The following is a 27,015-nucleotide window of genomic DNA, read 5'->3' as shown; positions in this document are numbered from 1 at the left end:
ATCAGGAGTACTTACCTTCTCTGTTGTATGAATATGCATAGAATGCACGCACTCACTTTCTCTTTGTCTATATTGCCCCCCAAGATTTCCCACCGTTGCACTTTCTCTGGTGGAAGCAACTGTGGGAGCACAGCACTGGTGGGAAACTGTCAGGGAAAAATATAATAGACGGCCTCTGTTTCTAATGGTGTACATTTTCTCTATACGCTGTGTGGCAGCCACATGACTCCCAACAGCACACACAGGGATTGCAGAGCTTTGTATCTGAACTTGCTGGGGTCAGTTGTCATCATCTCCCCTGTGTACCAATAGAGAGGTGATAGCTGTGGCCTTGAGTATTCCTTATGTTCTCCTCTCCCGGCACAGAATGAATGCCACAAGGTGGCAACAGCAGCAACTAGGAGATGGCAGTGATCAACACTGACAGTCCTCGATGATGAGGTGGCGTTTACTTACATTTTGCTGCCAAAGGCTCCAGCTGGCGAAAAGCAGGAGTAAAATAAACTAAGACTTTAATCTGAGGAGTACTCATTCACCTGCCCCTCTTTGCCATGTTGAGGTTCCTCCCCATCTTGTCTTTGGAAAAGATACTCAAATCATCCAGGAGTATTCTGGGATAGCTTTAGTTCACGTGGGCCAGAACCTACCCACCGTTTTTAAGCAGAACACTCCCTCAAATTTCCGTTTAAAATCAAACAGCTAGCATTGGATGAAATTAGATTATGAAAAAGGGGAATTTTTGAAAACAAATGGTATGAAATAATTCCTCTTTCCCCCAACCCGCCCAAAAAACTGTTGTATGTGGCCCAATGGTTTTATAGACAAATTTACAAAGGGCTTCTCGAATTGTTCCCCAAACAGATGAATCCAAATTGAGTATCCCCAAGTTTTCAACAGCTGCACCTGGTTACTGGGTTGCTGTGAAAAAAGCCTTAATGACATTTTGAGTTTTTTGTGGCAACAAGAACAACATTCCATAAAAGGCACCTTACTTCTTTGTTTTCCCCTTTTAACTTGATTAACATGGAACAGAAAGTTGTAGTCTGTGCTACTCCTTTCATCATCTCTGCTGACACAGGGATGCTATTCTTTACCAGCAAGGAATATTTATAGGGTCTTCAAGAAAGTTCAGGCATGATCATTTTAAACAAATTTATTTAGCATCTGGAGTTGTGTTTTGGATTTGAAAGGACACAGTCAGCGTGGATTCTGGGCTATTTCAACAAAATTAGTCAACAGTTGCAGATTCTAAGTCTTGTGTCTGAATTCTGCTGGCTGTCTTTACAAGTACTACATATTCCTTTTTTTCATCTTTCGCATGGTGCGGTGTGAAAGATACACCGTAAATAGGAAATAGACACTGAATATAAAGTGAAAATTACTGTATATAAAATGAGGACACAAAAACTGTTTTAAAAAGTGAGAGAGAGAGAGAGAGCAAGAGAGACAGAAACAACGTGTCTCCACTCATTCAGTTAGGGCTACTTATGTGTTACTTGTAAAAAAAACAATTCAGACAGAAGTGTAAGATTTTTTGAAACTGATGGTGTCCCTTTAAGGATAGTACACATGTAATAGGCCTTGTTCTCTATGGCACTGCCCCTTGTGTAGTCATTTACACTGTGCAAAATGGGTGTAAAATGCTACATTTCTGATTTGGTAGAGTTTTGCACAGAGGTATGTGGTCACACAAGGCTCAAGGCAGTGGACAATCAGGACTGAAGTGCCTCCATAACTGCAGTTAAACTGGATTAGAGCCACCATATGTACTATGGGCTGGATTTGCCACTTGCTTACACTGGTGTAAATGGGAGTAACTCCAGTGAAGTCAATGCAGTTACTCTAGTGCAAGTGAGATGAGACAAGACTCTCTGAAATAAAACTTGAATCAATTTGTAGAATTTAACACATAATTCTTCCAGACACTACCGTGACTCCGGGTAGGATTCCTTCCTCATGTAAACAGGTGTAATTCCCACTTTAGTCAATACATTTACACCGGCATAAAAACAGCCAGAGAGGAGAATCAGGTCCCTGCCTTCATTTTCCTTTTAAAGCCAGAGCATGGAGATTCAACACTAAGTTATCTCCATTTTCCACAACAAAACACACAGACTCGTAAATGCTCAAAGATCAATGTTCAGTTTTTTGTACAGGTGCCAGAACAGTTAAGCAGGCAATGTGAATGTTTGGATAAACAAAACTTTAAAACACTGCCATTTGGGAATGTTTTTCAGCAAAATGCTGCTAGACCTGGCTGGGGGAACTCTGTGCTACAGTTGCATTTGAGATGACAAAGGGGTACATCTTTCTATTTCATAATCGCTAACATAAGGATGTTTCTTCTTCCACCTGTAAAAAAGAAAACCCTGATCACACACATGCTCAAGCGATTATGTTCTGTACATTCTCTCCCTCCTCCTAGCACACACATTATAGGATGTATGGGGACAAGACTGCAAGATTACTTAGATATAGCATCCTCAGGGTTAAATATACCGTTTTCAATAGATCCACTGTTTAAGAAGGGGGAAAAAGAAAGATGAGGTTAGTCCATTTCTACCCTCCCATTCCTCCCAATGTGCTGTTACTAGTTTTCAGTTTATAACCTCTTCATGGCTACATATCACTCCTGCATCTTCTTTGTGGGAGCAGTTGTTTTTGCCAATGTCTGCATGTGTGCATTCAAGCAGGTTCTTCTCCTGCCCAGTGCACTCAACATCATCAAGAAGAATCCGAAGCGAACGTCCTTCCCCAAACTCCGCTCTCTTGGTTGCCCTGACAACATAAGGGAACCCTAACTGGCGACACACCACAGCTGCCGCCTTGGAGTTCCACAAGTCGTCACACACAGTGCCCCACTCTCCATTGATGTAAATCTCCACCCTTCCCTGGTCTCTTCCTCTTGCTTGCCTGTTCACCAGTCGCACTGCACCATTCAGGAGCTGGGGGGGAGACAGAGTGCTGGGAGGTTTGTTTTTCCTTCTCTGCCCTCTTCTTTCCCCACTCTTCCCCCCTTTCCTGGACTTTGGGGGTTTGGTTGTTGGTGTTCTGGAGGTCACCTGCACTCTATTTTGATTCCTTAGAAGGTTCAAGATTTGTTCCACCCAGTCTGGAGTAGTGGCATGGGGTGTTTCAGAAGTTGGCCTACCACTGCGTGGGGCTTTGGTGGTGGTCCTTAATCTAGGCCGTTGGGCTGGTGTTTTCACAATCAGTTCTTATTGGGGGAAAAACAGAGGTAACGATAATGAGTCTATAAAGCTAGTACAATAGTTTAAAATGACTACATAAAAACAGTGCTAACTTATAGCTCCACTGTATTTACTTTCTTGATCCTGTTGAGTAGTTAAACCAACATTGCACCAGCTAAAAGTTTCCAGTGTTTTAAGAATGTCTGGCTGCTGGAGATGACTGCACTGTTCAATGCCAATAAATAGGACAAAAAAGGAAACATTACCAAATTTGCATGCACAGTTTACCAACAGAACTTTAATGCGCGGACACATCAACAGTCAGACTTAAATGCTGGAGACTTCTGGCAAGAAACAGAGTTCTCTCCAAGTACCTCTTGCCCCTGCAGAAAGCATTTTTAAAGACATGCTTCTACTTCTGCTGTCTTCTTCATTACTAATGATTGGATTATTACCAGATTGTGAGAGCTCCAGCCTCCCCACTGTGCCAGATACTTTATTCAGTGTGGCTGGAATCACAGACATTCACAATCAATTCTCTCTGGTAACTGGAATGTGCAAAAAGAGCTGAGTTGCCAGGACAACACATAAAACAGTGGGTTTTTTTAAAACAGTCTTGAACTGCAAAGGGCTGGACATATTTTACTGTGGCAGCTTCCAGGAATTACTGGACTTGCTTATTCATTCTATTTTTAAGTTAAAAATAAATATAGGATAGTCAAAGGGATAGTTACTTTAGTCAGAATAATAATTAACCAAGTAGCTCTCCCAATGTTATGCATATTTGCAAAGATGTCAAAATTCTGCTGTTTAGCCTACGGACTTCCCCTCCAACCTCACTCATCATTCTTTTTAATATACAGAGGGGAAAAAGTGTCAAACACCACCCTCTCCTAAATAACCCACATCCTCAACTGGCCAAGATTTGGAGGGGCTCAGTTTTTTGGAACATCCTCCCAGAATCCCATATGTTGGCAGGGGGGTCTTGTTTGTAGCATGAAAAGCACTCCCTATTCTGAAAGCTCAGCTTCTGAAGACAGAAAATAAATTGGGGAAACAGAGAATACAGAGAAGAGATTATCACACTCTGGAAACTTACACATTGTTGGGTTTAGGGCCTGATCTCACAATGTACTCAGCAATTCTGGAGCTCACTAATTGATAAAGTCTATCATTATGCAATAGTACATTTAGTAACAGGCAATCAATGGCCGGGGGGGGGGGGGGGGATGCGTAAGCCAGAAGTTCAGCTGACTATCTGACTGAACTGAATCTTTTGAGAGCATTTTCCTCATCCTTTCCTGACCTCTAAGTAACAGTGGCTCAGATCCAATCTCTCTCAAGGAGCTAATTTCCAGTCCTCTAATAACAAGACTTTTCACCCACTGAAGTGCTTCTGCCTATTAGGAGGTACTCCAAAATCCACTGTTTTCCTAGTGGAAAGCACTGTAGAATTCAAGATTGCAGTGCAGAGATGGCAACAGGCAAGGTTTAAATTCTCACAGACTATTTCCCAGAGCCCCAGGGCTTCTGCCCCACAACCGCGGGAGGGGGCAGGGCTCGGGGCTTCTGCCCTACCGGAGGCACCGGAGCTCCCACAGGTCTGAAAATATTTACCCGAGCTCTGCTCTGAATGTCTCTGGCTGAATTTAAGCCCTGGCACAGGGAATCCACGCTGCTCTTAACGAGACAGCCATATTGCTATCTACCACAGAAAGGGAAGATGGGAGGGAATGGGAAAAAGTCATGTAAGGAGGCACAGTCTAAGCTGAATGTTTAGTATGTCTATCCTAGGTACTTATATGGCCTCCCACCACCGCAGTATCTGAGTGCCTCACAGTCTTGAATGTATTTATCCTCACAACACTCCTGTGATGAAGGGGAGTGCTGCTATCCCCATTTTACAGACATGGAACTGAGGCACAGAAAGACTAAGGTGAGGTCTATACCACAAACTGAAATTGGTATAACTACGTTGCTCAGGGGTGTGAAAAATCCACACCCCAAGCAATGCAGTTATATCAACCTAACTCCCAGTGTCAACAGCACAATGTCAAAGGGAGAGCTTCTCCCATCAACATAGCTACTGCCTCTCACAGAGGTGGATTAACTATGCCGACAGAAGAAGCCCTCCCATCAGCATAGGTAGTATCTTCACTGAAGTGCTGTGGCGTTTTAAGTGTAGACCTGCCTCCATTGCCTTGCCCAAGGTTACACAGGAAGTCTGTAGCACAGCAGGGAATTGAACCAGCGTCTCCCAAGTCCTAGGCTAGTGTCCCAACCATCCTTCCACTCCTTATATTAAAAAGGTGTAGATAGAAATTAATTTTAAGGATAGACTGGGTCTGAGGCTCTGGATGGTTTGTATATCCAAAAAGACAATGCTGGTTTTGAGTTTATATTTACGGATCAAAAATAAGGAGCAACAACAATACTCACTCTCCTTCGGCACAAACTTTATTAGCCTGCTTTTCACTTTCACTGACAAAGGCTCAACACGGCATTTTCCTGGGGGTGCTCTCCTGTGAAAGAGGAACACAGACAATGAAGGATGAATTGCTTTCCAATGGTATCAGCAGCATTCTTTGTTTCCATTGCTTTTCAATGAATTTTGTACTTGTGGAAAAAAGGTCTATTTAAATGACCCAAATAAACTCTTATACCCCACCCCACAAAATCCTATTCATTCTGTATATCAGAGAGCTCAAATATTCACAAGCACGTGCAATATTTTGATAGCATTTTCTTGATCATTGCTGTATCCATCAAAGTACAAATCACTGGTGGGTTCAAGCGATACAGAAAGATATGAATCAAACTGAATAGAAAAAAAGCATAAAGCTATACAATGTTTGTTAGACAGCTGAAATGAATGTCATGTTCACATGCAAGTTTCCAAGCCATCTCCATAGAAACAAGATGGCATGCAATCATTTATATATTTAAAACAAAAATACACTTCACTTTGCACCACAATTCACACAACAGAAAGGAGCCAGAAAGAATGATTTAAAATGGAAAATAAAAAGAATCTGGAATTTGTCACTGACAGCAAGTTAACAGTTTAAACAGCACCATAGATGCAATTCACTTCAAATTAGATTTTTACATTCAGAGTCCCTTTTAAAGAAGCATTCTCTTAAAATGCTACATTCATTTGACTCAAGCTTGTTTGCCATGGCAGCATCCCTCACTTTTGAGAAGTTATACCCAGTACACAGCCACTTTTTCCTCTGATATTTGGTTTGTTATTTTCTGGGCTTCTGAGGATTTTCAAAGCAGCGCAACAGTTGGATAATGCAGTCTGACTATTTGCATGCACACATGCAGCAAATAATCCCTACATAATTAGAGTCGTTTGCATCTGCTGTGTCTGGAAAGAAGACTGTAGTAGCCAGACATGACGAATAGCTCTCTCACTTACTGACTTATGGATACTATACTTTTGTAAGCCCTTGTACAAATCTTTATTTTTCTACTGCTATGCTCTGTAATGAGTCCTACTAAGAAGACTTTCATTTATAATTTATAGATTGCCTGTTGAGTTCTGTTTTTCAAAATTTTAAATGTTTTTATGTGGTTTGATACTAGTAAGGATTATACTTTGTATTTTAAAAGGGGATGCCCATGGTTTTAAGATGCTGGTTTGTACCATGGAAACTGCAAACATCTTTTTAATACATTCTATGGTATGCAGGAAATATTCTAAATTGTTTCAGTTGATGGGCAATGAGACGATCAAAAAAGAACTAGTCTGCAAAGGTGTCAGAAAAAAAAGAAAAGGGTGAAGTTCTGGAATTCAGAAGCTACCCATATGCAAGCAGAGAGATATTCTCTATAAATAAGGAGTTTTCCCATGCTGACTTGAAAAAGACGTTCAGAGAGCTGATGGCAAATTTAGTTTATTTTAAATAAGCACACGTCTTAAAAAGCCTACTGGGCGCATTTATCTGAAGGCATTATTTGGTCCTTTAATAGTCATGTTTTAGTTAAATTAAAATCTATAAATCCTCCCCAAGATTCTCCTACATTGTTAATGTCCCAGATACAACAACTTCGTGCAATAGCATGAGATTCAGAAAGTGAAGCCCTAGTCTTCATGCCACTGTCCAAGCTAGTTCCACCATTATACCAACAGCATAAATGGCAAAAAGTAAATTCAGTTTTTATTTTATTTTTCCTGTTTTAGTTATAGAAAGTGGTGGTGCTAATATCAGGCCGGGCTGCGCCCTTTAATTCACATAGAGAGGCCTCTCTGTGGACATGGACCTCACACCTCCCCTGCAGAAGATGTTGGTCAGCTACAGAAGGTGCTCTGTGGAGGTCGGCTTTGTGAAGGAGAGAGCAGATGGGCCTGTCAGGAACATATCAACCACCTTGACAAAGGCAGCATCAGTTTGGGCAGAAGTCATGAGGCTCCATTGTCCCCTAATACAGCAGCCTCTGAGAGACTCAAGTGCCACAAAACCAGCTGCCGGCTTTTCAAGCTGCCACTGAATAACCCTCACAGCCAGGTAAGGTATACAACCCCCCTTCAAAGCAAATCCATGGATCACCCACCCATGCAGACTCCAACTCTGTGGAAACCCAGAGCATCCACTAGGAAGCTTACTCAGAACTCTCCAATATGAAGCCAGTTCCTGTTTACACTGGTTTACTCTTTAACAAGGGACCAAGGTGAAACAAGGGCAATTTATTTCAGCCATAACCATCAATCACATTTGAACCCAGGTCCACAGAACCAAAATGTAGGTTTTGTAACAAGAGCATTTCTCACCGTGAGGTGTCTACTATTTTGTAAACTACTCCATTGGGAGCGGTGGCACTTGGTACTCCAGTAGACATGAAGTAAAGTTCTCCTTAGAAAAACAAATAAGAATTACTGTCTGGGAAGAGAAACCTGTCATATAACCTATACATCCACTTGAAAAGACTGAATATAAAATACAATAGACAGAGAATGGGCTATGTACCAAAAATTATTCTGTGAAAATATTAACATAATTGGATAAAATAGATTTTTATGAGGACAAATTTGATCAAATAAATTAGTTACAGATTATTCACACAGCTCTACCTGCCAGAGAGAATTTTATGTCAAAACTCACTGATTTCCTTCACACACACCTCTCTCCTCCCACCACACTCTTCATTCACCATCCTGCCTACTGGAAAGGCTATCCTTTGGGTTCCTCAACTCTGCCTCACAGTGACTGGCTTCAGGCCTGCTGCTGAGGATATTCTCTGGGTTCCCCATCCCAAAAGTGCAGAGAGAAGGGGAGAGAGAAACAGGCACAGACCTGCTGGTTGGGAGAAGCCTTGACCTGCCAGACCCCCTAGGGCATCCCCGATGTATGCAGTGAAGAGGAGAAGGGGAAGCAGCAGCAGGAGAGTTGAGATCAAAGAAATCATGGGTGTGGGTGGGAATCAAGGATATCAAAGAGAAACCTTGTGTGCAAAATCCTGAGGTCTTTACTCTGATTTTGCTTGGGTAAACTCCCAACTGCATAGGGAGCCTCAAGATTTGCTCCTGGATTTTAATCAAATTTTGCCATGACTCATCAATAATTTTTCCAGACATTTAACCTGAAAAGAGTCACTGCCCTACTAATGAGGTTAACTGTGCAAAGGAATGGACCCAAGCACATAACCTGACTTTTATGCATGCAGAACATACCCACCCATACAGTAGCACCACCTCCCTGCAGAGAGCTGATTTGGGAATTTTATGCAAATATCACAAGTATACCAAAAAGATTTGTGGTTTGCCATTGCACAGGAGCTGCTTCCCACCCGTCAGAGTAGTAATCCTGAAAACAAGCATTTTAGTAAGGGAAGGCCCACTCAAATAACTGACTGGTAAAGTCATAAACAAACATCTCCAGACAGCAAAAGGGCCCAAGAGAAGATTATACCTTGAACTCAGTAGAGGAATATATTATTTTAGTGGTACCTTTTCTTTCCATTATACTGAAATGAATACATAGGAAGAACTAAACCTGTTAACAGATTACAAACCTGATACTCCATTGCACCTTGTACAGTCACTTATTCCAGTGCAGTGTAAGTGTAAAAAGCTACAGAATGGTAGGATTTTACATCCACTTTGCACTCCACGGGGGACGTCAGCATTGTGTTTTAAAAACCCTGGCAGTGAGTCTCAGAGCCTGAGTCTACAGACTTGGGTTCACACTGTGGTGCTAAAAACAGCAGTGTAGATGTTGTGGTTTGGGTTGGAGCACTGGCTCTGAAGCCTAGGGAGGGGATAGGCTAATTATGTCAATAAAGGGTCTTATTTTTAAATATAAAAAAAGGGAAAAAATTGTAAATTCAGTTATTCAGTTGCATTCAGCCTGCATTAATACCAAACATTGTCCGCTCAACTGTCCAGGAACAACAAAGCGTTATAAAACCATACCTCAGGGATTGTGGCAGGAGTCATTGTGATCAGAAGCCAACAGACTTACATTACGTCTAAGAGCACAAACTCCTAAATTTCAATGTAGTGCATGCTGCTGCTTAGCAACCATGCTAAACATTTGTGGAGTGACTCTAATGCGTCTACTGCTATGAATTGTACAGTGTGCTTATCCTTACTTCAGTCTCACATAATTAACAACATGAATGTACTAACACTTGACCAATGTCAAGTTTTCCCTTCAGATCCTCTTCCCCCTCACCCCAGTTTCATATCATAAGAGCTCACTCTTGTAACATACAGAGCCAGTAGCTTATCCTGAAGCCTCGTCACAAATAATATTATTTAAAACCAAGGCCAAATACTTTACCTACTACCTGAGCAAAACTCTCATTGACATCAACGGAAGTTTTGCCAGAATATGAACCTAAAAGGAAATATACAATTGTTTGCAATTCACACATTGCAAGATACTAAAACAGTGTACAACTTCCATTCTGTTTCACTCTGAAAGGAGATTTACAATATTCAAGGCCAGTACGAGCAGGTTTCACTGTCACAGCTCATTGCGTCTAATTTTCTGTCAGTCATTAATAGTGTCCACTCCAGATCTCTAAATGAGCCAAAAGCATAAGCTTGTTGTAACAAATACCAGACTCCTTTCATTTTTACTGTCAACCTTGTGGCCACCCAGTTGCATCTACACTGCAATAAAAAAAAACAACTCTGGCATTGAACCTCAGAGCTTGGGTTAATTGATTCGTGCTCACAGAACTCGGGCTGTGGGGCTAAAAACAGCACTGTAGACATTCAGGCTTGGTCTTGAGCCCAGGCTCTGAGAACTTTCCCCCTCATGGGATTTCAGAGCCCAGGCTCCAGCCTAAGCCCAAACATCTACACTTCACTTTTTAGCCCTGCTGCCCAAGCCTTATGAGTCTGAATCAGCTGACCCTGGCCAGCCCCAAACCATGCTGTGGTTTTTTTCTTGCAGTGTAGATGTACCCCCCATATATTTCCTACGGCTTTTTCAAATTGGAGATTAAGGTTCCCGCTAAGTGATGTTTTAACGTATTTGTCCCCAGGCATTCGCTCCCCTCCAAATGGCAATGGGGCAGACAGTAATGCAAATGGATCCACAGTAAAAATAAATAAATAAAATGGCAAGCAACCCACTCCAAAACTGCTAATGGGCTCATCATTGCATGAGACACTGGCCACTTAAGGAAGAGAACATTATAATTGCTTGTTTTTAGTAGCTGTGAGAACTCGGGAGTCCAATTTTTTAATGTTTGGGCACACTCTGGATCTTACCTGAGCTATTCTCCAGAATGCGTGCTTCTTAACCTAAAAAAGTATTCTCATTCCAAGGTGTTTTGCTCTGAAAATAAAATACAACCACACTGTTCAGTGTAATATTATATGATTACCTGCCTCATCTTCAGCAAAAGAGATGATGTACTGATAATAATTATTGATAAGCCCAGGGAACACACATGTTTGTCCTGTTCCCATGCAAATTTCAGTGTATTGCCATTCTCCAGTAGAATCTTTCTCTTTCAATGACATTAAACGTCTGCAAGACAAAAAATAATTTTCAACGGGCAACTGGGACAGATACTTTTAATCTAGTAGTACCAAATGGAATAATTAAGAGAGTGCCCAATCCTGTGACGGATGTGTGCTCTCCACTCACATTAGATTCAATAGAAATGAAAGGGGATGAACATTTAATAGGACCAGAAACATTAAGATACATGGGCACAGACTCTCATGGGTATGTAGGTGCCTAACTCCCATTTGTTTCAATGGGAGTTAGGCACCTCCTGTGGCTGGATAGTGCAAAGCATTAAAGATGCACCAAAATACAGAATGGTCATTTACTCTCCTTTTATGGTTTTAAATCAATGTCAAAGCCACATCCGTTCACATGTACTGACACCAAGTGAATCAGCAATATCTACTGCTGGTGTGATAATCATATACCTTCACAATAACATGGAATAATGATTACATAAAAACATGTTATGTGAGTCATTTGTAATATGCAGTAAGGGTTTGCACCTAGAATAAACCAAGCAAAGAGTAGTAAGTCAGCGAGGGTTACACTGCAGAAGCATTTGCAGGCGTATGGAGCAAAAATGGAAGATTTCAGCTGGGGGTAATGCTTGCTGAGCGACTGGACTTACCCACTCATAAAATCACCAAATATATACAGCCCATTCAGGTTTGGAGACTCACAACCTCGATAGACATAGCCTCCTATAACAGATTTCCCCATTTTGTGTGGATAAGCATAAATTGGAAGCACATCATCTGTAGGGGGAGAAGATATTGTGTCTTTCCTTGTTTTAAGTATGATACAGAATAGCTGTTCTATCAGTAAAATGATAGATGGTTACTAGTCAGGGATGTGTACTATCAAATTCCCATCCAGCTTCTTGTTCTGTGCTAAACCAACTACTGAATGGAATCAAATTTATTTTTATTATACTTTGGCCTTTCAGGTCGCTTCTCCCAAACGGCTGTGATAACTAGGGGCTCCTTACCAAGAAACTGACCCAGTAATTAAGTGTACAAAATAATTTAATGGTGGACCTAAAGGCTCTGTGATTAGCCGCGTGCTGTCATGGGAGATGCCTAGCTGTATTCCTGAGCCTGGTCTCTCCCCTCTAGAACAGAGCTGCAAGCATGAAAGAAACTGTATGTTCACAACCCTGTCAGAGGGAATCTCGCATGCCACTCTGAAGTAGCGGAACTTACCCTTGAAGAGCCACAAAATAATTGTGGTGAGACATCGTGACAGTGTTGCCATATTTAATGCAAAATATTCATGAAATCACCACAAAACATCACCAGGGTAGAGAGTCATATTGTGACTCTCTAGGGCTCCATCTTAAAAGTTTCCTCACTCCCCTCCCTCTCTCCTCCCCAACTCCTGAATATAGGGACAGAGAGCATATGTATATGGGGGCAAGAGGGCATGCATTTCTCCTCTCTATCCCTCTTCTCCCACACAGCAGCTAGGAAATTGGAGAAGGGAAACATATTTCTCTCCCCATCCTGTTTTCCCCACACTTATTTGCTGGGAATCCAAAGGGCTCAGCACTCTCCTGCGTCTCTCAGCGAGTACTCCCGTGACTGGCGATTGGCTCCAGGAGAGCCTTGAATGGCAGCTTGATACTCAACCTGCTGCACTAGAGCCTCATCTCTCTGAAGTGACCACTGGAGCAGAGCTAGAATGGGCACTGATGAAATCTGAAGGGAATCCTAGGCAGCCCTCTTCTGTCAACAAATGTAACTCTCTGCCTTGGGAAGATGAGGGTAGTGTGGATGAGGAAAGCCAGGTGGGAAATCCCTTGTTGAGGACAAGAAACTTAATGAGCTGTTTCCATAAAGAAAGCAGTTTACACAACATAAATACCGGACCGGATCCTGAACGCTGCCAAGCCCTTCCCACTCCCCTTAACTTCATGGCGCATTCATGTATTGTAAGGGTCAGGGCAGATGGCTGTATAAAAATTATACAGCATAGCTTCCCATCTAAAGTAGTTTCTTCTGAAAACTTGTTTTATTTTAAAGAATCTATGAAAGCATCAGAAACTGTTCTGAACCCACGGTGTCACTGATAAAGAGCTTCCCATTAACGTAGCTTAAGTAACTGACACACAGAAAGGCATTAAAAGGACACTTAAAAGGCTACTTTTTCAGCGGCAGAAGGAAGAGAATTCAGACTTAAAATGTGCCACATGCCTTCCAACCCATTAACCCACATTTTATAGCTCTTAACGTCATTTCCTATGTACCAATTCCCTTATATTTAAATTCATAGGAAGATGATGTTTACATGGCAAAAAGAAAAAAGTAAGGCATTGAACAACATAAAAACAAAATGGGCCAGATGCTTGGCTGGTGTAAAGTGGTGTCACTCCATTGGCTGCAGTGAAGCGATGCCCATTTACTCCCACTGAAGCTGTGGCCCAAAATCCAGACACATTTATGGCCTGGCGTGCCCTGAGATTTACTATGTTGACCAAACTGTAGCAGACAGCATGTGTACTGAGCCAAAGTGTTAAAAATAAAAAGTTAAGAGTGTTTTCCTTTTGGGATTAAAAAATAAATAATCACACTGCACAACAGAGTAGCCTTTTAAAAGCCGGCAGAATAACCAATCCATATAGGGGAATAATAGCTTGAAGAATCTCTTTATGAAGCTAAACCATTTACAAGTTATGGAGATAGATCAGTAAAATATTACTATCTCAGGGGCAAGGTGTTGGATAAAGCCAATAGCTCTGACTTCCACACACTTGCATATTAGTGTAGTTTATGTAGCAAAAATGAAAACTGTCCCTCGTGCATATTTATCCAATTCACAGAACCACCACGAAAACTTGGCACAGTTTGGTATAATTAGCAGCATATTTGGCTACGAAGTGGAATAGCCAGGGCATTAAAGTTCAGTTCATTTTTCTCGTAACTCAAAAATGGCGAGAGTTTTTAATGTAACTTCCCAAGTCAGTTTGCTCCCAGGATGAGGCTGCATATGCCAAGTTTAAACCCAGAAATACATGTTAGCAACTGCACAATCAACCTGTGAAAGCAGAAGTCAATAATGGAAGTCCAGGCACCACCCAATATCAAGGTCATTTATTTAGAGTGTATAATTACCTAGTGAGGAATTGGCGCATAGTTTCTTATCATAACAGCTGAATCCTTCCCTTGCTCTCCAGCCATAATTTTTTCCTCTCTCTATAATGTCAACTTCTTCAAATTTATTCTGTCCTACATCTCCGCAGAAAAGTCGCCCTTTCCCTTCCTTTGTATAGGGTTCGCCCCGATCGAAAGAGCAGCGCCACATATTTCTCACCCCGTATGCATAGACTTCAGGTCGAGCTTTTGGGTCACTAACAAACGGGTTGTCTGGAGGAATTCTATAAAGAGGCCCATGGTCATTATTGTCCACGTTGATCCGTAACACTTTGCCTAGCAATGTTGATCTGTATTTGTTCAAAAGAGAGAGGGGAAAAGACAGCACTCTCTTAAACACATATTCTTAACCAAAGATAAGTATTTTTTTAAAAAATGCAGTCTAAGAGTTCATAATTTCTATTTCAGAAAACATAAAAGTGTTTCAGTGCATCAAATATTCACGTAATTGAAGTTTATGGAAGCCAACCTACGCAGTTTAAAGTAATCCAGAGCTTTGCCAAGGGCTTTAATGAGGGCAGGATTTAGTCTTACGGACAAAAGAAAAACTGATTTAAGTAAAAAATTAAGGGCCTGATTCTGCAAACATTTACACATTTCACTTTAAGCATCTGAGAAGATCTATAGACCTCAATGAGACTGCTATGGGAGAATGGGAGAAAAGTTAAGTTGGCAAGTTAGTGTTTGCAGGACTGCAGCCTAAGTGAATTTATTGTTCATGAAAAATGACAGATGGGCAGAAGCCCTCTATTTATCCCCAGAATAGGTGGCAGCAGCAGTGCAAGCTTCCTCACCAAGATCCAGGATTAATGGGATTAATGGGATCACCTCCAGGGTGAGGGCAGTTTCCTTGCCCAATCAGACACTGGCCTCTTTGCTGCCAACAAGGGTGGCAGTTGTGGTCGAGCTTTTTGTTATCTGGATAGTTTTACTTAAGCAACTGGACCAAGATCATCTATCTCATTTTGCATGGGCCACTGAACAGCCTTCATACAGTAATTATTTTTTGGGACTACCAACGTGGCAGATTTAAACTGGTGTCTTGGAAGTGAAAAGCTCTATAGCCCCCATCTAGATCCTAGAAAACTGGGCTCAGTTCAGGATATTGTGGCTAAAAATTGGGTTCGTGTTTCAGATTTTAATAGTTCTTTAAAAAACACATTAGTTACTGTTGTAATGTAAATTAGCATCATAACAACACTTAATATGCAAAGAAAGGGTTGCAGTAACAAAGCTTCCTATATAGTAACAAGATTTATGACAGCACTTGGTTCATTACGGCATCTATGCAACATACTGAATGTGTAATGAAAATGAAATGCGGTGCATTGTCAGCAGCTAATTTCCAAATGTAAGTATTTTGGGTGTTTGTTCCGCACTGCAAAATGGCATAATCTAGATTAGGGAAGAGCTCCGTTCTGAATTAGTTATTTTTAAATGAAGACATTTTGGTTTAATGGAAACATGGTCTAATGGATAAGATACAGGACTTGGTGTCACCATATCTAGGTTTTATTACATTATGGCATGAAATTAGAACCGAAGGAATTTTCTATAATTCCTGTTATTTTTACCTTAAAAAGGCAAGAATACTGCTTTAATGCCTGTTGAGGAAACTGGAATCACACATTTAAGGAAACAATAAACATAACTAGAAAAACAGTTCCTCTCCCCTTGGCTTATCTTTTCTACTTAACCCCCCTCCCCAACCCACCCCCACACACAAAGTTGCACACACACTTAAAGGCTCATACTTGTTTTGAGCATTTCCAAACGTCCCAAAAGGATCGCCAGCCATGCCTCCATCCCCAGTAAATATGTAAAGATAACCATCATCTCCAAAGAGTAGCTCTCCTCCATTGTGATTGGAAGCTGGCTCTTCTACCTCCAGAATTATCCTGATCAAAACCAGGAATGAAGCATTATCAATATTGGGTAACTTATAAGCAAAAGGCACAGTAGCACAATAGCCTAAGTACAGCATTTGAGACATGAAATTGTATGAGGACCAGGAAAAATACAAATCTTCCTCTACGCCCTGGTTATAGAATTTTGCTTTGTCCTTGCTCGAGAGAAATCAGAGATTTTTCTTTAACACGCTACATGCAGTGGGCCAGCTTTTGATTTCAGACACATTATTTTTTGAGCCATATAATATTGTGCACTAGTCATCTGGAATCCCAAATGGTGCAACAGGGCAGACACAGTTGATTTTATTATTTTAGATAAATCCACAAAATTTTCAATGATATGGAACCATCACATTGTGCAGTAAGGAACCTATGTAACCATGTTTATGATTATTACATGCAAAATGTATTCTTTTAAAATAATATTGTTTGCACTTCACACATTTCATAATTTACTGTGCATATTTTGGTTTAGCATATGCAGTAATTTTTTTTTTTGTTATCCCTGTCCTCCCCCTCTTTGTACCTTTTGTTTGTCATACACAGTTGTTGCTTCTCGTTTCCAGTCAGACTGTAAACTATAAGGTCCAGGACCGAGTTCTACCTATGCATTTGAACAGTGCCCGGCACAATGTGGCTACAATTCTGACTGGGGCTTTCTGAGCTACTGCTTTACAAATATTAAATAATAACAATAACAAAGCTCAAGGCTTGAGGCAGAAATTATTAAGGAGAATTACAGATGCATATTTCACTTGCTCCTGGAATCTGTACATTACTGAACCACAAACTTAAATGATTTTTAAAGGGATATCCTTAAAACATATTCACACTGTGTCAAGACAAGTATTCTGATTATTGTTCAAAGCAACACCTAACATTACTGTTAACTGAAAGAAATTTGAGGAAAGAAATCTTTTTTCAACTGGTTTACTTTGTGCATTTGGCATCACTTTAAGTATAGCAAACAGTTAAATATAGGAAAACATGATCAAAAAAGTACACATTTTGGCAGTGGGATTCAGGGGCAAGTGTAACACTTGAAATGTATTTTATTTTCTTATTTTAAAAAACCCACTATATTTCAAGTTGACAGTCTCTCTCTAATATCTGTAAAAATAATTGATCAGATAATAACAAATCACAGTATCTTGCATTAATGTTGTCCCCTCTCCTTCTGAAAGATCCTAAAGCGCACTGTAAACAGATAAACTAGCCATGTAGGGATCAGTTCATCCACCACTAAACTTCATCACCTCTAGAATGGAGTAGCTGTTCAAGACCACATCAAAACACTACCCAAGCGTAAAAGTGAAGAAGGATACTGTAAGTAATAGAAACCTTCTTTCTGTTCAGTTCCTCCCAAAGCAAAGGGATTCTGCAGTACAGCAAGACAAACTAGTAAACCTGAAGGCAAACAGAATAGATACATTCTCACTCTTAATGCTAATGGAACCCCACACAGGGTTACAGGCCTGACTATCCATCTCTGGACAATATTCACAGTGAAGTCAATGGAAGCCTTGCCAAAGTAAGGACAGCAGGACCAGGGTTTGCTTTTTTCAGGATGCAGCATGAATCTATTTTTGTAATGAACATTGTAGTAGCGACGGAAGAGGTTACAAACTTAGAGCCTGATGGATCTTCATTCAACAGGACAGCACGAGAGTGAACGTTTGCAGGGTTAGGCCCCTGATCCATTTCTCAAGGCTCTTCTCCTGTCCACATCTAAATTTCTTTTAAAGACTCACTTCTGCCATTCTGCCTACAGGGAACTAAGTTGACATATATAAACTGTCGTTCCTCTTCCCTGAGCCTCTGCCTGTCAGTAGACTGTGACTTCTTTGGAGCAAGGATCACTCATTCTTGAGTGTTTGGAAAGTACCTAACACATTGTGGGTGCTAGCATAAAGATAATAAAATTAATAATATTCAGTGCTCTCATAAAACTGTCATTTTGAGGTCCTACTCCAGATTATAAACTTTATAAACCAGTCCTCCTTTGTCCTACATGCAAAACTTCAATTACCTTTGCACTGTAAGTGCAGAGCAACAGCAGAATCAGATTAGCTAACTCAGAAGCCATAAAACATTTTTAATAAGAAAAATATAGCTGTGCTTAAAAATAGTGCAGTTAATGTGTTTGGCCTGTGCCTTAATTCCGTATATTAAGCAATGAAACACCCACATTTATGAAACCAAAACCTTACACTGCCTTCAATGATGCCTTGTTTTAGAAGAATAGGATGCTCCAATTCACTGTAATGCAAACTTTTAAAACGCAGAAGATTATTACATGCAAAATGTATTATTTTAAAATAATACTGAATGCACTTCAGACATTTCCTAATTTACTGTGCATATTTTGGTTTGGCATATACAGTAATTAAAAAGTTATCTTATATAGTGTCTCATACAAATGTATCTCAGGATGTTGCACAATTATTACACATTTCTATCTACCTAAGGTATTTATAGGGTCCCTCATTACCATAGTATCTGGGCTCCTCATAATATTTAATTAATTTATCCTCACAACACCCTGTGAGGTAGAAATGTGGTATTAATTCCCATTTTACAGATAGGGAACTGAGGCACAGAGAGGCTAAGTGACCTGTCCAAGGTCACACAGGAAGTCGGTGGCAGAGGTGGGACTTGAAATGAGGTCTCCCAAGCCCTAAACTAGTACCCCGAACCATCCTTTCTCTGAATTTTGTGCCTATAAAAGTAATAAATAATAACAGATACTATAGCTGTGGAATTATATGACACTTCAGGGTAGCTGAAGGAGATACTGAAAGGCACTGAGAAGAGTGAACAGGTAGATTTTAGGAGGACATTTTAAAAGAGATAGATAAAACAGATGCAGTCAAAACAGAGGTATAGAGAGGCTGTCTATGAGGGCAACAGCACAGAAGAAAGTCCTTTCATGTCAATGTGTGTGAGACTGTGGGGAGGGAAGGAAAAGAAGTGTATGCTAGATGCGCATATGAAGTGGCAAGTAAGGTGGTTTTCAGAGTTTCTGCTTTAAGACTGATGAATTAAAATATTATTTTCTAATAACTTTAAATGTGCTGAGCTGATGAGCCCAAAATGTGCTCATAACAGTGTGATTATAGGAAGAGCACGGCAAATTCAAATAAATGCAACTGTATTTATTTCATTCCAAAAGATACATATTTATTTGAATGCACAACACCACAGGAATGCAACATCACTCAGCTAAGCATATTGGGCCAAATTAATCTTTGGTGTAACATCGCTGACTTGATTTATATTGACTTCAGTGACACTCCACTAGGGATGAATTTGACTCACACAGTGCAGAACTTGAATGTGTGGTCAAGGTTTCTCTCGCTCCTTTTTCTTTCTTACGCAGCCGTCAAACCAAGGAAATTAAATGCAAAAAACTTTATGCAACATTATAGTTATATCTTTAGATGTTCAATGGTTAGGAAATTCAATTTTTTTTCCAGGGCAATTGTAATTCATCTACATTGAACATGTATCTTTTATACCTTAATACATACCTGTGCAAAAAGAAGCAGCTACAATTACTCTTGGGGAAAGGGTTTTGAATTTTCTGATCTTTGTACATTAAAATAAAATCTCAATTATAAATTAATGTCCTTTTTCCCCTTTAAAGTTACAGCATAACGACACTAGGACTTACTTCTTATAAAATTAGAATGAAAGAGCAATATTAAGCCAAATAAATCTTGTTTATTGTGTTAGCAGGCCTTTAAAAATGCATGAAATTTTCTTTGAAATCTTAAATAATTTTGACAGATAAATGTGCATACAATACCTTTCAGAACTATGGTCCAAAGTATTCATGTCATCAGGAGAAATTCTGAACTCACTTATTCGGATTCTCTCTTCAAAATGAACTTCAACTGAATAGTAGACATACACTTTACCATTAAATTTGAATTTAGGATGGAAGACAATACCTAGAAAACCTCTCTCGTCTCCTTCCCAAGGTGAGGTAAGTACGGCTTCGCTGATGTTCAGAAATGGCTTTTCCAGCCTTGACCGATCTGGGAGGTAGGTCCAAACTAAACCAACTTGTTCGGCAATGAAAAATCTGTGAGTTCCATCATGTGCATGCACCATAGCAACAGGATTCCGCAGACCATTAGCTACCTCTACTAGGCACAACTGGAGACAGCCCTCTGAATTGGCAGTCACGAACCCAAGGTTTTGATTAAGATTCTGATTTACCAGCAGGCGAGGGAAACAATAGTCCACATCATCAAGTGACAAATAGTGGCAGAACTTTGCCATATTGTTTTCCAGGGCCAATAATTCTTTGTCCATAGAGAGATAGCGAAACATGGACCTGCATTTTTGCCACACCTGCTCACAGTATTCTTGGCAAAGTCCTGCCACTGTCCGCAAGGGAGTGGAAGAATCCTCAGCATCATACAAGTGAGCAGCATAGGGGGAGCATTCCTACGGAAAGAGCGGAAACCTCAGTCACTTCAAAATGTGGCCGAAAAAATTTCACCACAATATGAAACGTCATTTTATCACAACATGCATGTGACTCACTGTGCAAATATATTTACATACGTAAAGATCTCAGACCTTTGAAAACGATTCATCCCAACAATCGAGGTAATAACCTCAAGTACAGATGGTGGGAGCCAGGTTTCAATGAGAATTCTCAAATGTGGATTCAGGTATTCAAGCCTGAGTGACAACACAAAAAAACTGGACCCAGGCTCACTGGTATGCTTAGTGTATATCACGCCAATGTCCTAACAGAGGAAAAGTGAAGTTTTGTGTTACAGGCTCTATTGTCCAAAGAGAGAGAGTCACCATCACTCTACTCCAGTGTAATGCTGGAGCAACTGCATTGAAATCATGGAGTCACACCTGTAACTATAAAACTGGACCAACACAGAAGAATCAGGTCCCAAAATTTCCACATTGAAAGAAGCAGCAACTGAGGCATAGCTTTCTATAGCTTCCATTCCTCTTCAGCGGACAAAGGCATGCACTGCTGTAACAGCTACATAGAGTGAGGGCCACAGGTCTGTGAGCACAAACTACATCTGAATACCCAACTACCTGACTAGCGAGTGCAAATGCATCTTGAGACCATTAAATTAGATTGTAAACTCTTAGGGTATAGAGACTATTCATGCTATGAGTAGGGCTGTACCAAATTCACAGCCATGAAAAAAAATTACAGTCTGTGAAATCTGCTCTCCCCCCTGTGAAAACTGGTATTTTGTGTGCTTTTACGCTAATCTATACAGATTTCACTGGGGCTCCTGACCCAAAAGGGAGTTGCAGGGGCATCGCAAGGTTATTTTAGGGGGGTTGCAGTATTACCACGCTTACTTCTGCGCTGCTTTCAGAGCTGGGCGGCCAGAGAGCGGCGACTGTTGGCCAGGATCCAAGCTCTGAAGGCAGCACCCCACCAGCAGCAGTGCAGAAGTAAGGGTGGCAATACCATACCATGCCACCCTTAGTTCTGCGCTGCTGCCTTCAGAGCTGGGCGGTTGGAGAATGGTGCCTGTTGATTGAAGGCCCAGCTCTGCAGGCAGCAGCTCTGCCTTCAGAGCTGGGCTCCTGGCCAGCAGCTGCCGCGCTCCAGCTGCCTAGCTCTGAAAGTAGCACTGCCGCCAGCAACAGCGCAAAAGTAAGGGTAGCAGTACCACAATCCCCCTGCAATAACCTGGCCCCTCCCAACTCCTTTTTGGGTCAGGACCCTTGCAATTACAACACGGTGAAATTTCAGATTTAAATAGCTGAAATCATGAAATTTATGATTTTTAAAATCCTATGACTGCAAAATTGACCAAAATGGACCATGAATTTGGTAGGGCCCCAGCTATGAGATGTTACAGTGCCTATCATGAAAGGGTTCCAATCCAGACTGGGCCCTTTGGTAGCTACTGCAACACAAATAAACAATAGTTTATGAAGATGCCCTGCTTAAGAACTGAATCAAATTCATATAAGGGTTATCTACCATGAGCACATTTTCTTGACATAAGAAATCACTTAAATCCAGAAAACTACTTGTCTCTTACAAACTGACCAAAACACCCAGTTCTCTTGGTTTTCAGGTGTTTTTTCTTGTCAAGTAATAATATATTACTTTCCACTTCTGATTCACTTTCCAGCCAAAGATATTAAAGTGCTCTATAACAATGCAATAAGCCTCAGTTGGTAAGGATTTTTAATTACAAGTGATAGATAAGTAAATTGAGACAAAGAGAGGAAGAATGATTTATCACATATCACTAAGCCAGTCTGTGGTATAGCTGGGAAAAGAAACCAACTCTCTTGAATAAATCTGTGCTTTAATTATAGGGCCACACGTCTCCTAAGCAAAATGGGCTTAATTTAAAAACAACAACAACATACAGATTAGGTCATTAGTCAATGATGAAAAGAAAAAACATCCAAGATACCTTTATTTAAATTAGCTGGTAAATATACACAATTGTACTACACACAATATTTCATTTTTATAATAGTTCTGGCATCTCCCATAATAAAGCAAGGGACTATGTAACAGATCTGGTTAGTGTATAATAAGATTTCTTATTATGTCAACCTATTCATTGCAAAATGAAGGTTATTATGCTGATTGCCCTTCAAATGAACAGCAATTAATGTGAAAAAAAGGAGATTCAATGAGACAAAACACCAAAACTGCATCCACAGATTGAATAACTGCACACCAATTCACTTATGCAAATGTAAAAGTGTGCAAGGCATAGCAGATAAGCTGGCATATTTCCTGGTGCATTTGTTGTGGCCATGATTGAAAATTTGGTCTTAAAAGTCAAACCTTAATACAAAACAGCAAGAGAATTCCAACTTAAAACTATTATAGCATTCATATTGGCCACACATGCATAGCTCACGTTGACCATCAATGGAGTTTCACACGCATATGGAGAAGAAAACAGACTCATATTAAATGCTGTAGTACATATGGTTCTCTGACAGGGTATCTCAAACCAGGCAGTCATCTTACACTCCATATGCACCGTAGACCAATATTTTGGTTTCAATACAGGAGATAAAAATGGCATAGAAGCATGAATGCCTAATTCCTTTGTTACTGTGTTTGATCCTTAGGGCTTGTCTATATTACCTGCTCGATCGACGGGCGGCAATCGATCCAGTAGGGGTTGAAGATGCGATAAATCGACCGCTGAGCGCTCTCTTGTTGACTCTGGTACTCCACCAGGGCGAGAAGCACAGGTGGAGTCGACGGGGGAGCGTAAGCCGTTGACTTACCGCAGATCTAAGTATGTCAACTTCAGCTACATTATTCATTTAGCTGAAGTTGCGTAACTTAGATTGATTCCCCACCCACAGCGTAGACCAGGCCTTAGTCTTAAGTCAGTGTTAATAACAGAAGATATTGTGGATAACCTTATATGCAAGTCATAACACATCTGTGGTGCCATTTGTATACACACAGTAACATCCCATTGGAAGTGATGTACAAAAGATTAACAACCAGCCAGATACTGCACTGAACCATGTTTCTGTAGTATTTTCCACTACTAAAATGCTCAAAGTTGGGAGACCTTCTGATTCTGAATCCAAAACACAAGAAGCCTGATCTTGAAATTCTTTGCTTGTGAATCAAGTGGCGCATCCAACCCCTAATGCTACTTTATTTTTTGTGGTCAGTTAGTTATAACGTTGACTGACTTTGCACTGAATTCATGGCACAGCATGACCAGCAGATCTAAATTCTCTTCTACAAATTACAAGCTACACTGTTTTATTAATGCTTTTAATTGAACTCTTCTAGGGCTTGATACAGAGCACATGGAAGCTAGTGGACAAGACTGGGCAGGCCAATACCGTGATAAGAATTGAAAGAAACACTGTCAGTAATTTAAGTAGCTGGCTGGATATGCCTCAATTATTTAGGCAGCTAACTTACAGAGTTACGAAAAATATTTACCTAAGGATTGACATTAATTGCAACAATTAGAATCAGGATTTGGTACTCAGATCCAGCAATGATTTACCTGTGGTATCAGTCTGGCAGTTCTGATGCAAGTTTTGAGAAAAGTGTTCTACTTTCCACTTAACCTTTGAAATTTCTTATCAATTTCAACCTAGGAAGCACAATACTCTTACTTTTAATAATGATATACTTATTTAGGAGGTTGTAGTTTAATGGGAATCAAAGCCTTTGCCCTCCATCTCTTCACAAAAGTTTTCAGCAGGCTGTACCCATACATGTAATTATTTTCACTTTATATAGTTTGTCCTCAGCCCCTTCCTTGCTGCTTTGCAGCACTAAAGCAGCCTTAACTGGCCCCTTGAAAATTTCACCTGCGATGGAAAGCCTTTGAATAGCATAAAGCAGGGATTGGCAAACTTTGGAACGCAGCCTGTCAGGGAAATCCGCTGGTGGGCCGGGACCATTTGTTTACCTGCAGCATCTGCAGGTTCGGCTGATCACAGCTCCCAATGCCTCGGTTCGGAAGGGGACGGGCAGCAGGGGGTGTGGTGTCACCTGGCCAAGCAGGCGCTGCGGGAAGGGGAGGGGCAGCAGGGGGTGTGGTGTCACCTGGCCGAGCAGGCGCTGCGGGAAGGGGAGGGGCAGCAGGGGGTGCGGTGTCACCTGGCCGAGTGGGCACTGCGGGAAGGGGAGAGGAAGCAGGGAGTGTGGTGTCACCAGGCCGAGCGGGCCCTGCGGGAAGAGGAAGCGGAAAGGGAGCAGGGGGTGCGGTGTCACCTGGCCGAGCGGGCCCTGCGGGAAGGGGAAGCAGAAAGGGAGCAGGGGGCGTGGTGTCACTGGGCCGAGCGGGCGCTGCGGGAAGGGGAGCAGGGGGCGCGGTGTCACCGGGCAGAGCGGGCGCTGCGGGAAGGGGAGGGGGAGCAGGGGGTGCGGTGTCACTGGGCAGAGCGGGCGCTGTGGGAAGGAGAGGGGCAGCAGGGGGCGTGCTGTCACCGGGCAGAGCGGGCACTGTGGGAAGGGGAGGGGGAGCAGAGGGCGCGGTGTCACCGGGCAGAGCAGGCACTGCGGGAAGGAGAGGGGAGCAGGGGGTGTGGTGTCATCAGGCAGAGCGGGCCCTGCGGGAAAGGGAAGTGGAGCAGGGGGCGCGGTGTCACCGGGCAGAGCGGGCGCTGCGGGAAGGGGAGGGGAGCCGGGGGCGCGGTGTTAGAGCAGGCGCTGCGGGAAGGGGAAGTGGAGCAGGGGGCGCGGTGTCACCGGGCCGAGCGGGCCCTGCGGGAAGGGGAAGTGGAGCAGGGGGCATGGTGTCATCGGGCAGAGCGGGCGCTGCGGGAAGGGGAGGGGAGCCGGGGGCGCGGTGTCACCGGGCTGAGTGGGCGCTGCGCGAAGGGGAGGGGAGCAGGGGGCGTGGTATCACCGGGCCGAGCGGGCGCTGCGGTAAGGGAAGGGGAGCCGGGGGCACGGTGTCACCAGGCCGAGCGGGCGCTGCAGGAAGGGAAGGGGAGCCGGGGGCACGGTGTCACCAGGCCGAGCGGGCGCTGCGGGAAGGGAAGGGGAGCCGGGGGCACGGTGTCACCAGGCCGAGCGGGCGCTGCGGGAAGGGAAGGGGAGCCGGGGGCACGGTGTCACCGGGCCGAGCGGGCGCTGCGGGAAGGGGAGGGGAGCAAGGGGCGCGGTGTCACCGGGCCGAGCCGGCGCTGCGGGAAGGGGAGGGGAGCAGGGGGCGCGGTGTCACCGGGCCGAGCAGGCGCTGCGGGAAGGGGAGGGGAGCAGGGGGTGCGGTGTCACCGGGCAGAGCGGGCGCTGCGGGCAGGGGAGGGAAGCAGCGGGCGCGGTGTCACCGGGCCGAGCGGGCGCTGCGGGAAGGGAAGGGGAGCCGGGGGCACGGTGTCACCAGGCCGAGCGGGCGCTGCGGGAAGGGAAGGGGAGCCGGGGGCACGGTGTCACCGGGCCGAGCGGGCGCTGCGGGAAGGGGAGCAAGGGGCGCGGTGTCACCGGGCCGAGCCGGCGCTGCGGGAAGGGGAGGGGAGCAGGGGGCGCGGTGTCACCGGGCCGAGCAGGCGCTGCGGGAAGGGGAGGGGAGCAGGGGGTGCGGTGTCACCGGGCAGAGCGGGCGCTGCGGGCAGGGGAGGGGAGCAGGGGGCCCGGTGTCACCGGGCCGAGCGGGCGCTGCGGGAAGGGGAGGGGAGCAGGGGGCGCGGTGTCACCCGGCCGAGCGGGCGCTGCGGGAAGGCGAGGGAAGCAGGGGGCGCGGTGTCACCGGGCCGAGCGGGCGCTGCGGGAAGGGGAGGGGAGCCGGGGGCGCGGTGTCACCGGGCCGAGCGGGCGCTGCGGGAAGGGGAGGGGAGCAGGGGGCGCGGTGTCACCCGGCCGAGCGGGCGCTGCGGGAAGGCGAGGGAAGCAGGGGGCGCGGTGTCACCGGGCCGAGCGGGCGCTGCGGGCAGGGGAGGGGAGCAGGGGGCGCGGTGTCACCGGGCCGAGCGGGCGCTGCGGGAAGGGGAGGGGAGCAGGGGGCGCGGTGTCACCTGGCAGAGCAGGTCCTGCAGGTGGCTGGCGCAGGCGGCGTAGACAGGCTGGGCCAGGCGGCCGCTCAGGCTGTAGTACCGCTCCATCAGCGCCCGGTCCTGCTCCATGTCGCAGCAGCCGAAGTCCGAGTACTGCACGCAGAAGTCGAGCGGCTGCGGCGGCCTGAAGGGCGGCTTGAAGTCCAGGCACTGCGGGTGGGGTCGCACCTGGCCTAGCCCGGCCAGCAGCAGCAGCGCCAGGAGCGGGGCCCCCGGCCCGGCCCCCACGAGACCCGGCGCCGGCCTGCCATGTGCCATGCTGGGCGCTTGG

At 43.6% G+C, this 27,015-nt stretch overlaps 1 protein-coding gene across 2 annotated transcripts; it reads right to left on the bottom strand.

The window, feature by feature from the left end:
• Positions 1-1,166: 1,166 nt before the first annotated feature.
• On the bottom strand, positions 1,167-27,015 carry HHIPL1 (HHIP like 1). 2 transcript variants are annotated; one of them, XM_074956214.1, is made up of 9 exons: positions 26,706-27,015; positions 20,035-20,681; positions 16,071-16,214; positions 14,278-14,606; positions 11,796-11,922; positions 11,037-11,182; positions 7,969-8,050; positions 5,631-5,713; positions 1,167-3,217 (listed from the first exon to the last, which is right to left on the bottom strand). In XM_074956214.1, exons 1-9 carry the CDS (start codon positions 27,000-27,002, stop codon positions 2,598-2,600), a joined length of 2,475 nt encoding a protein of 824 aa, XP_074812315.1. In that variant the 5' UTR covers positions 27,003-27,015; the 3' UTR covers positions 1,167-2,597. The 2 variants fall into 2 exon arrangements, with proteins under 2 accessions (XP_074812315.1, XP_074812316.1); XM_074956215.1 differs by having other exon boundaries at positions 1,167-2,352.

The sequence above is a fragment of the Natator depressus genome, chromosome 6, assembly GCF_965152275.1.
Source record: "Natator depressus isolate rNatDep1 chromosome 6, rNatDep2.hap1, whole genome shotgun sequence".
Taxonomy (NCBI): domain Eukaryota; kingdom Metazoa; phylum Chordata; order Testudines; family Cheloniidae; genus Natator; species Natator depressus.
This window is presented reverse-complemented; position numbering and strand designations above follow the sequence as displayed.

Bases quoted from the DNA above. Each gene is read 5' to 3' on its own strand.
- HHIPL1 (XM_074956214.1), bottom strand. From the start codon at position 27,002: ATGGCACATGGCAGGCCGGCGCCGGGTCTCGTGGGGGCCGGGCCGGGG. The intron at 14,607-16,070 runs GTATGAGCCTTT...GAACAAATACAG, and splicing joins TTTGGAAATGCTCAAAACAA to ATCAACATTGCTAGGCAAAG. The intron at 8,051-11,036 runs GTAATCATATAA...TGTTTTTCTAAG, and splicing joins TTTTGCTGAAGATGAGGCAG to GAGAACTTTACTTCATGTCT.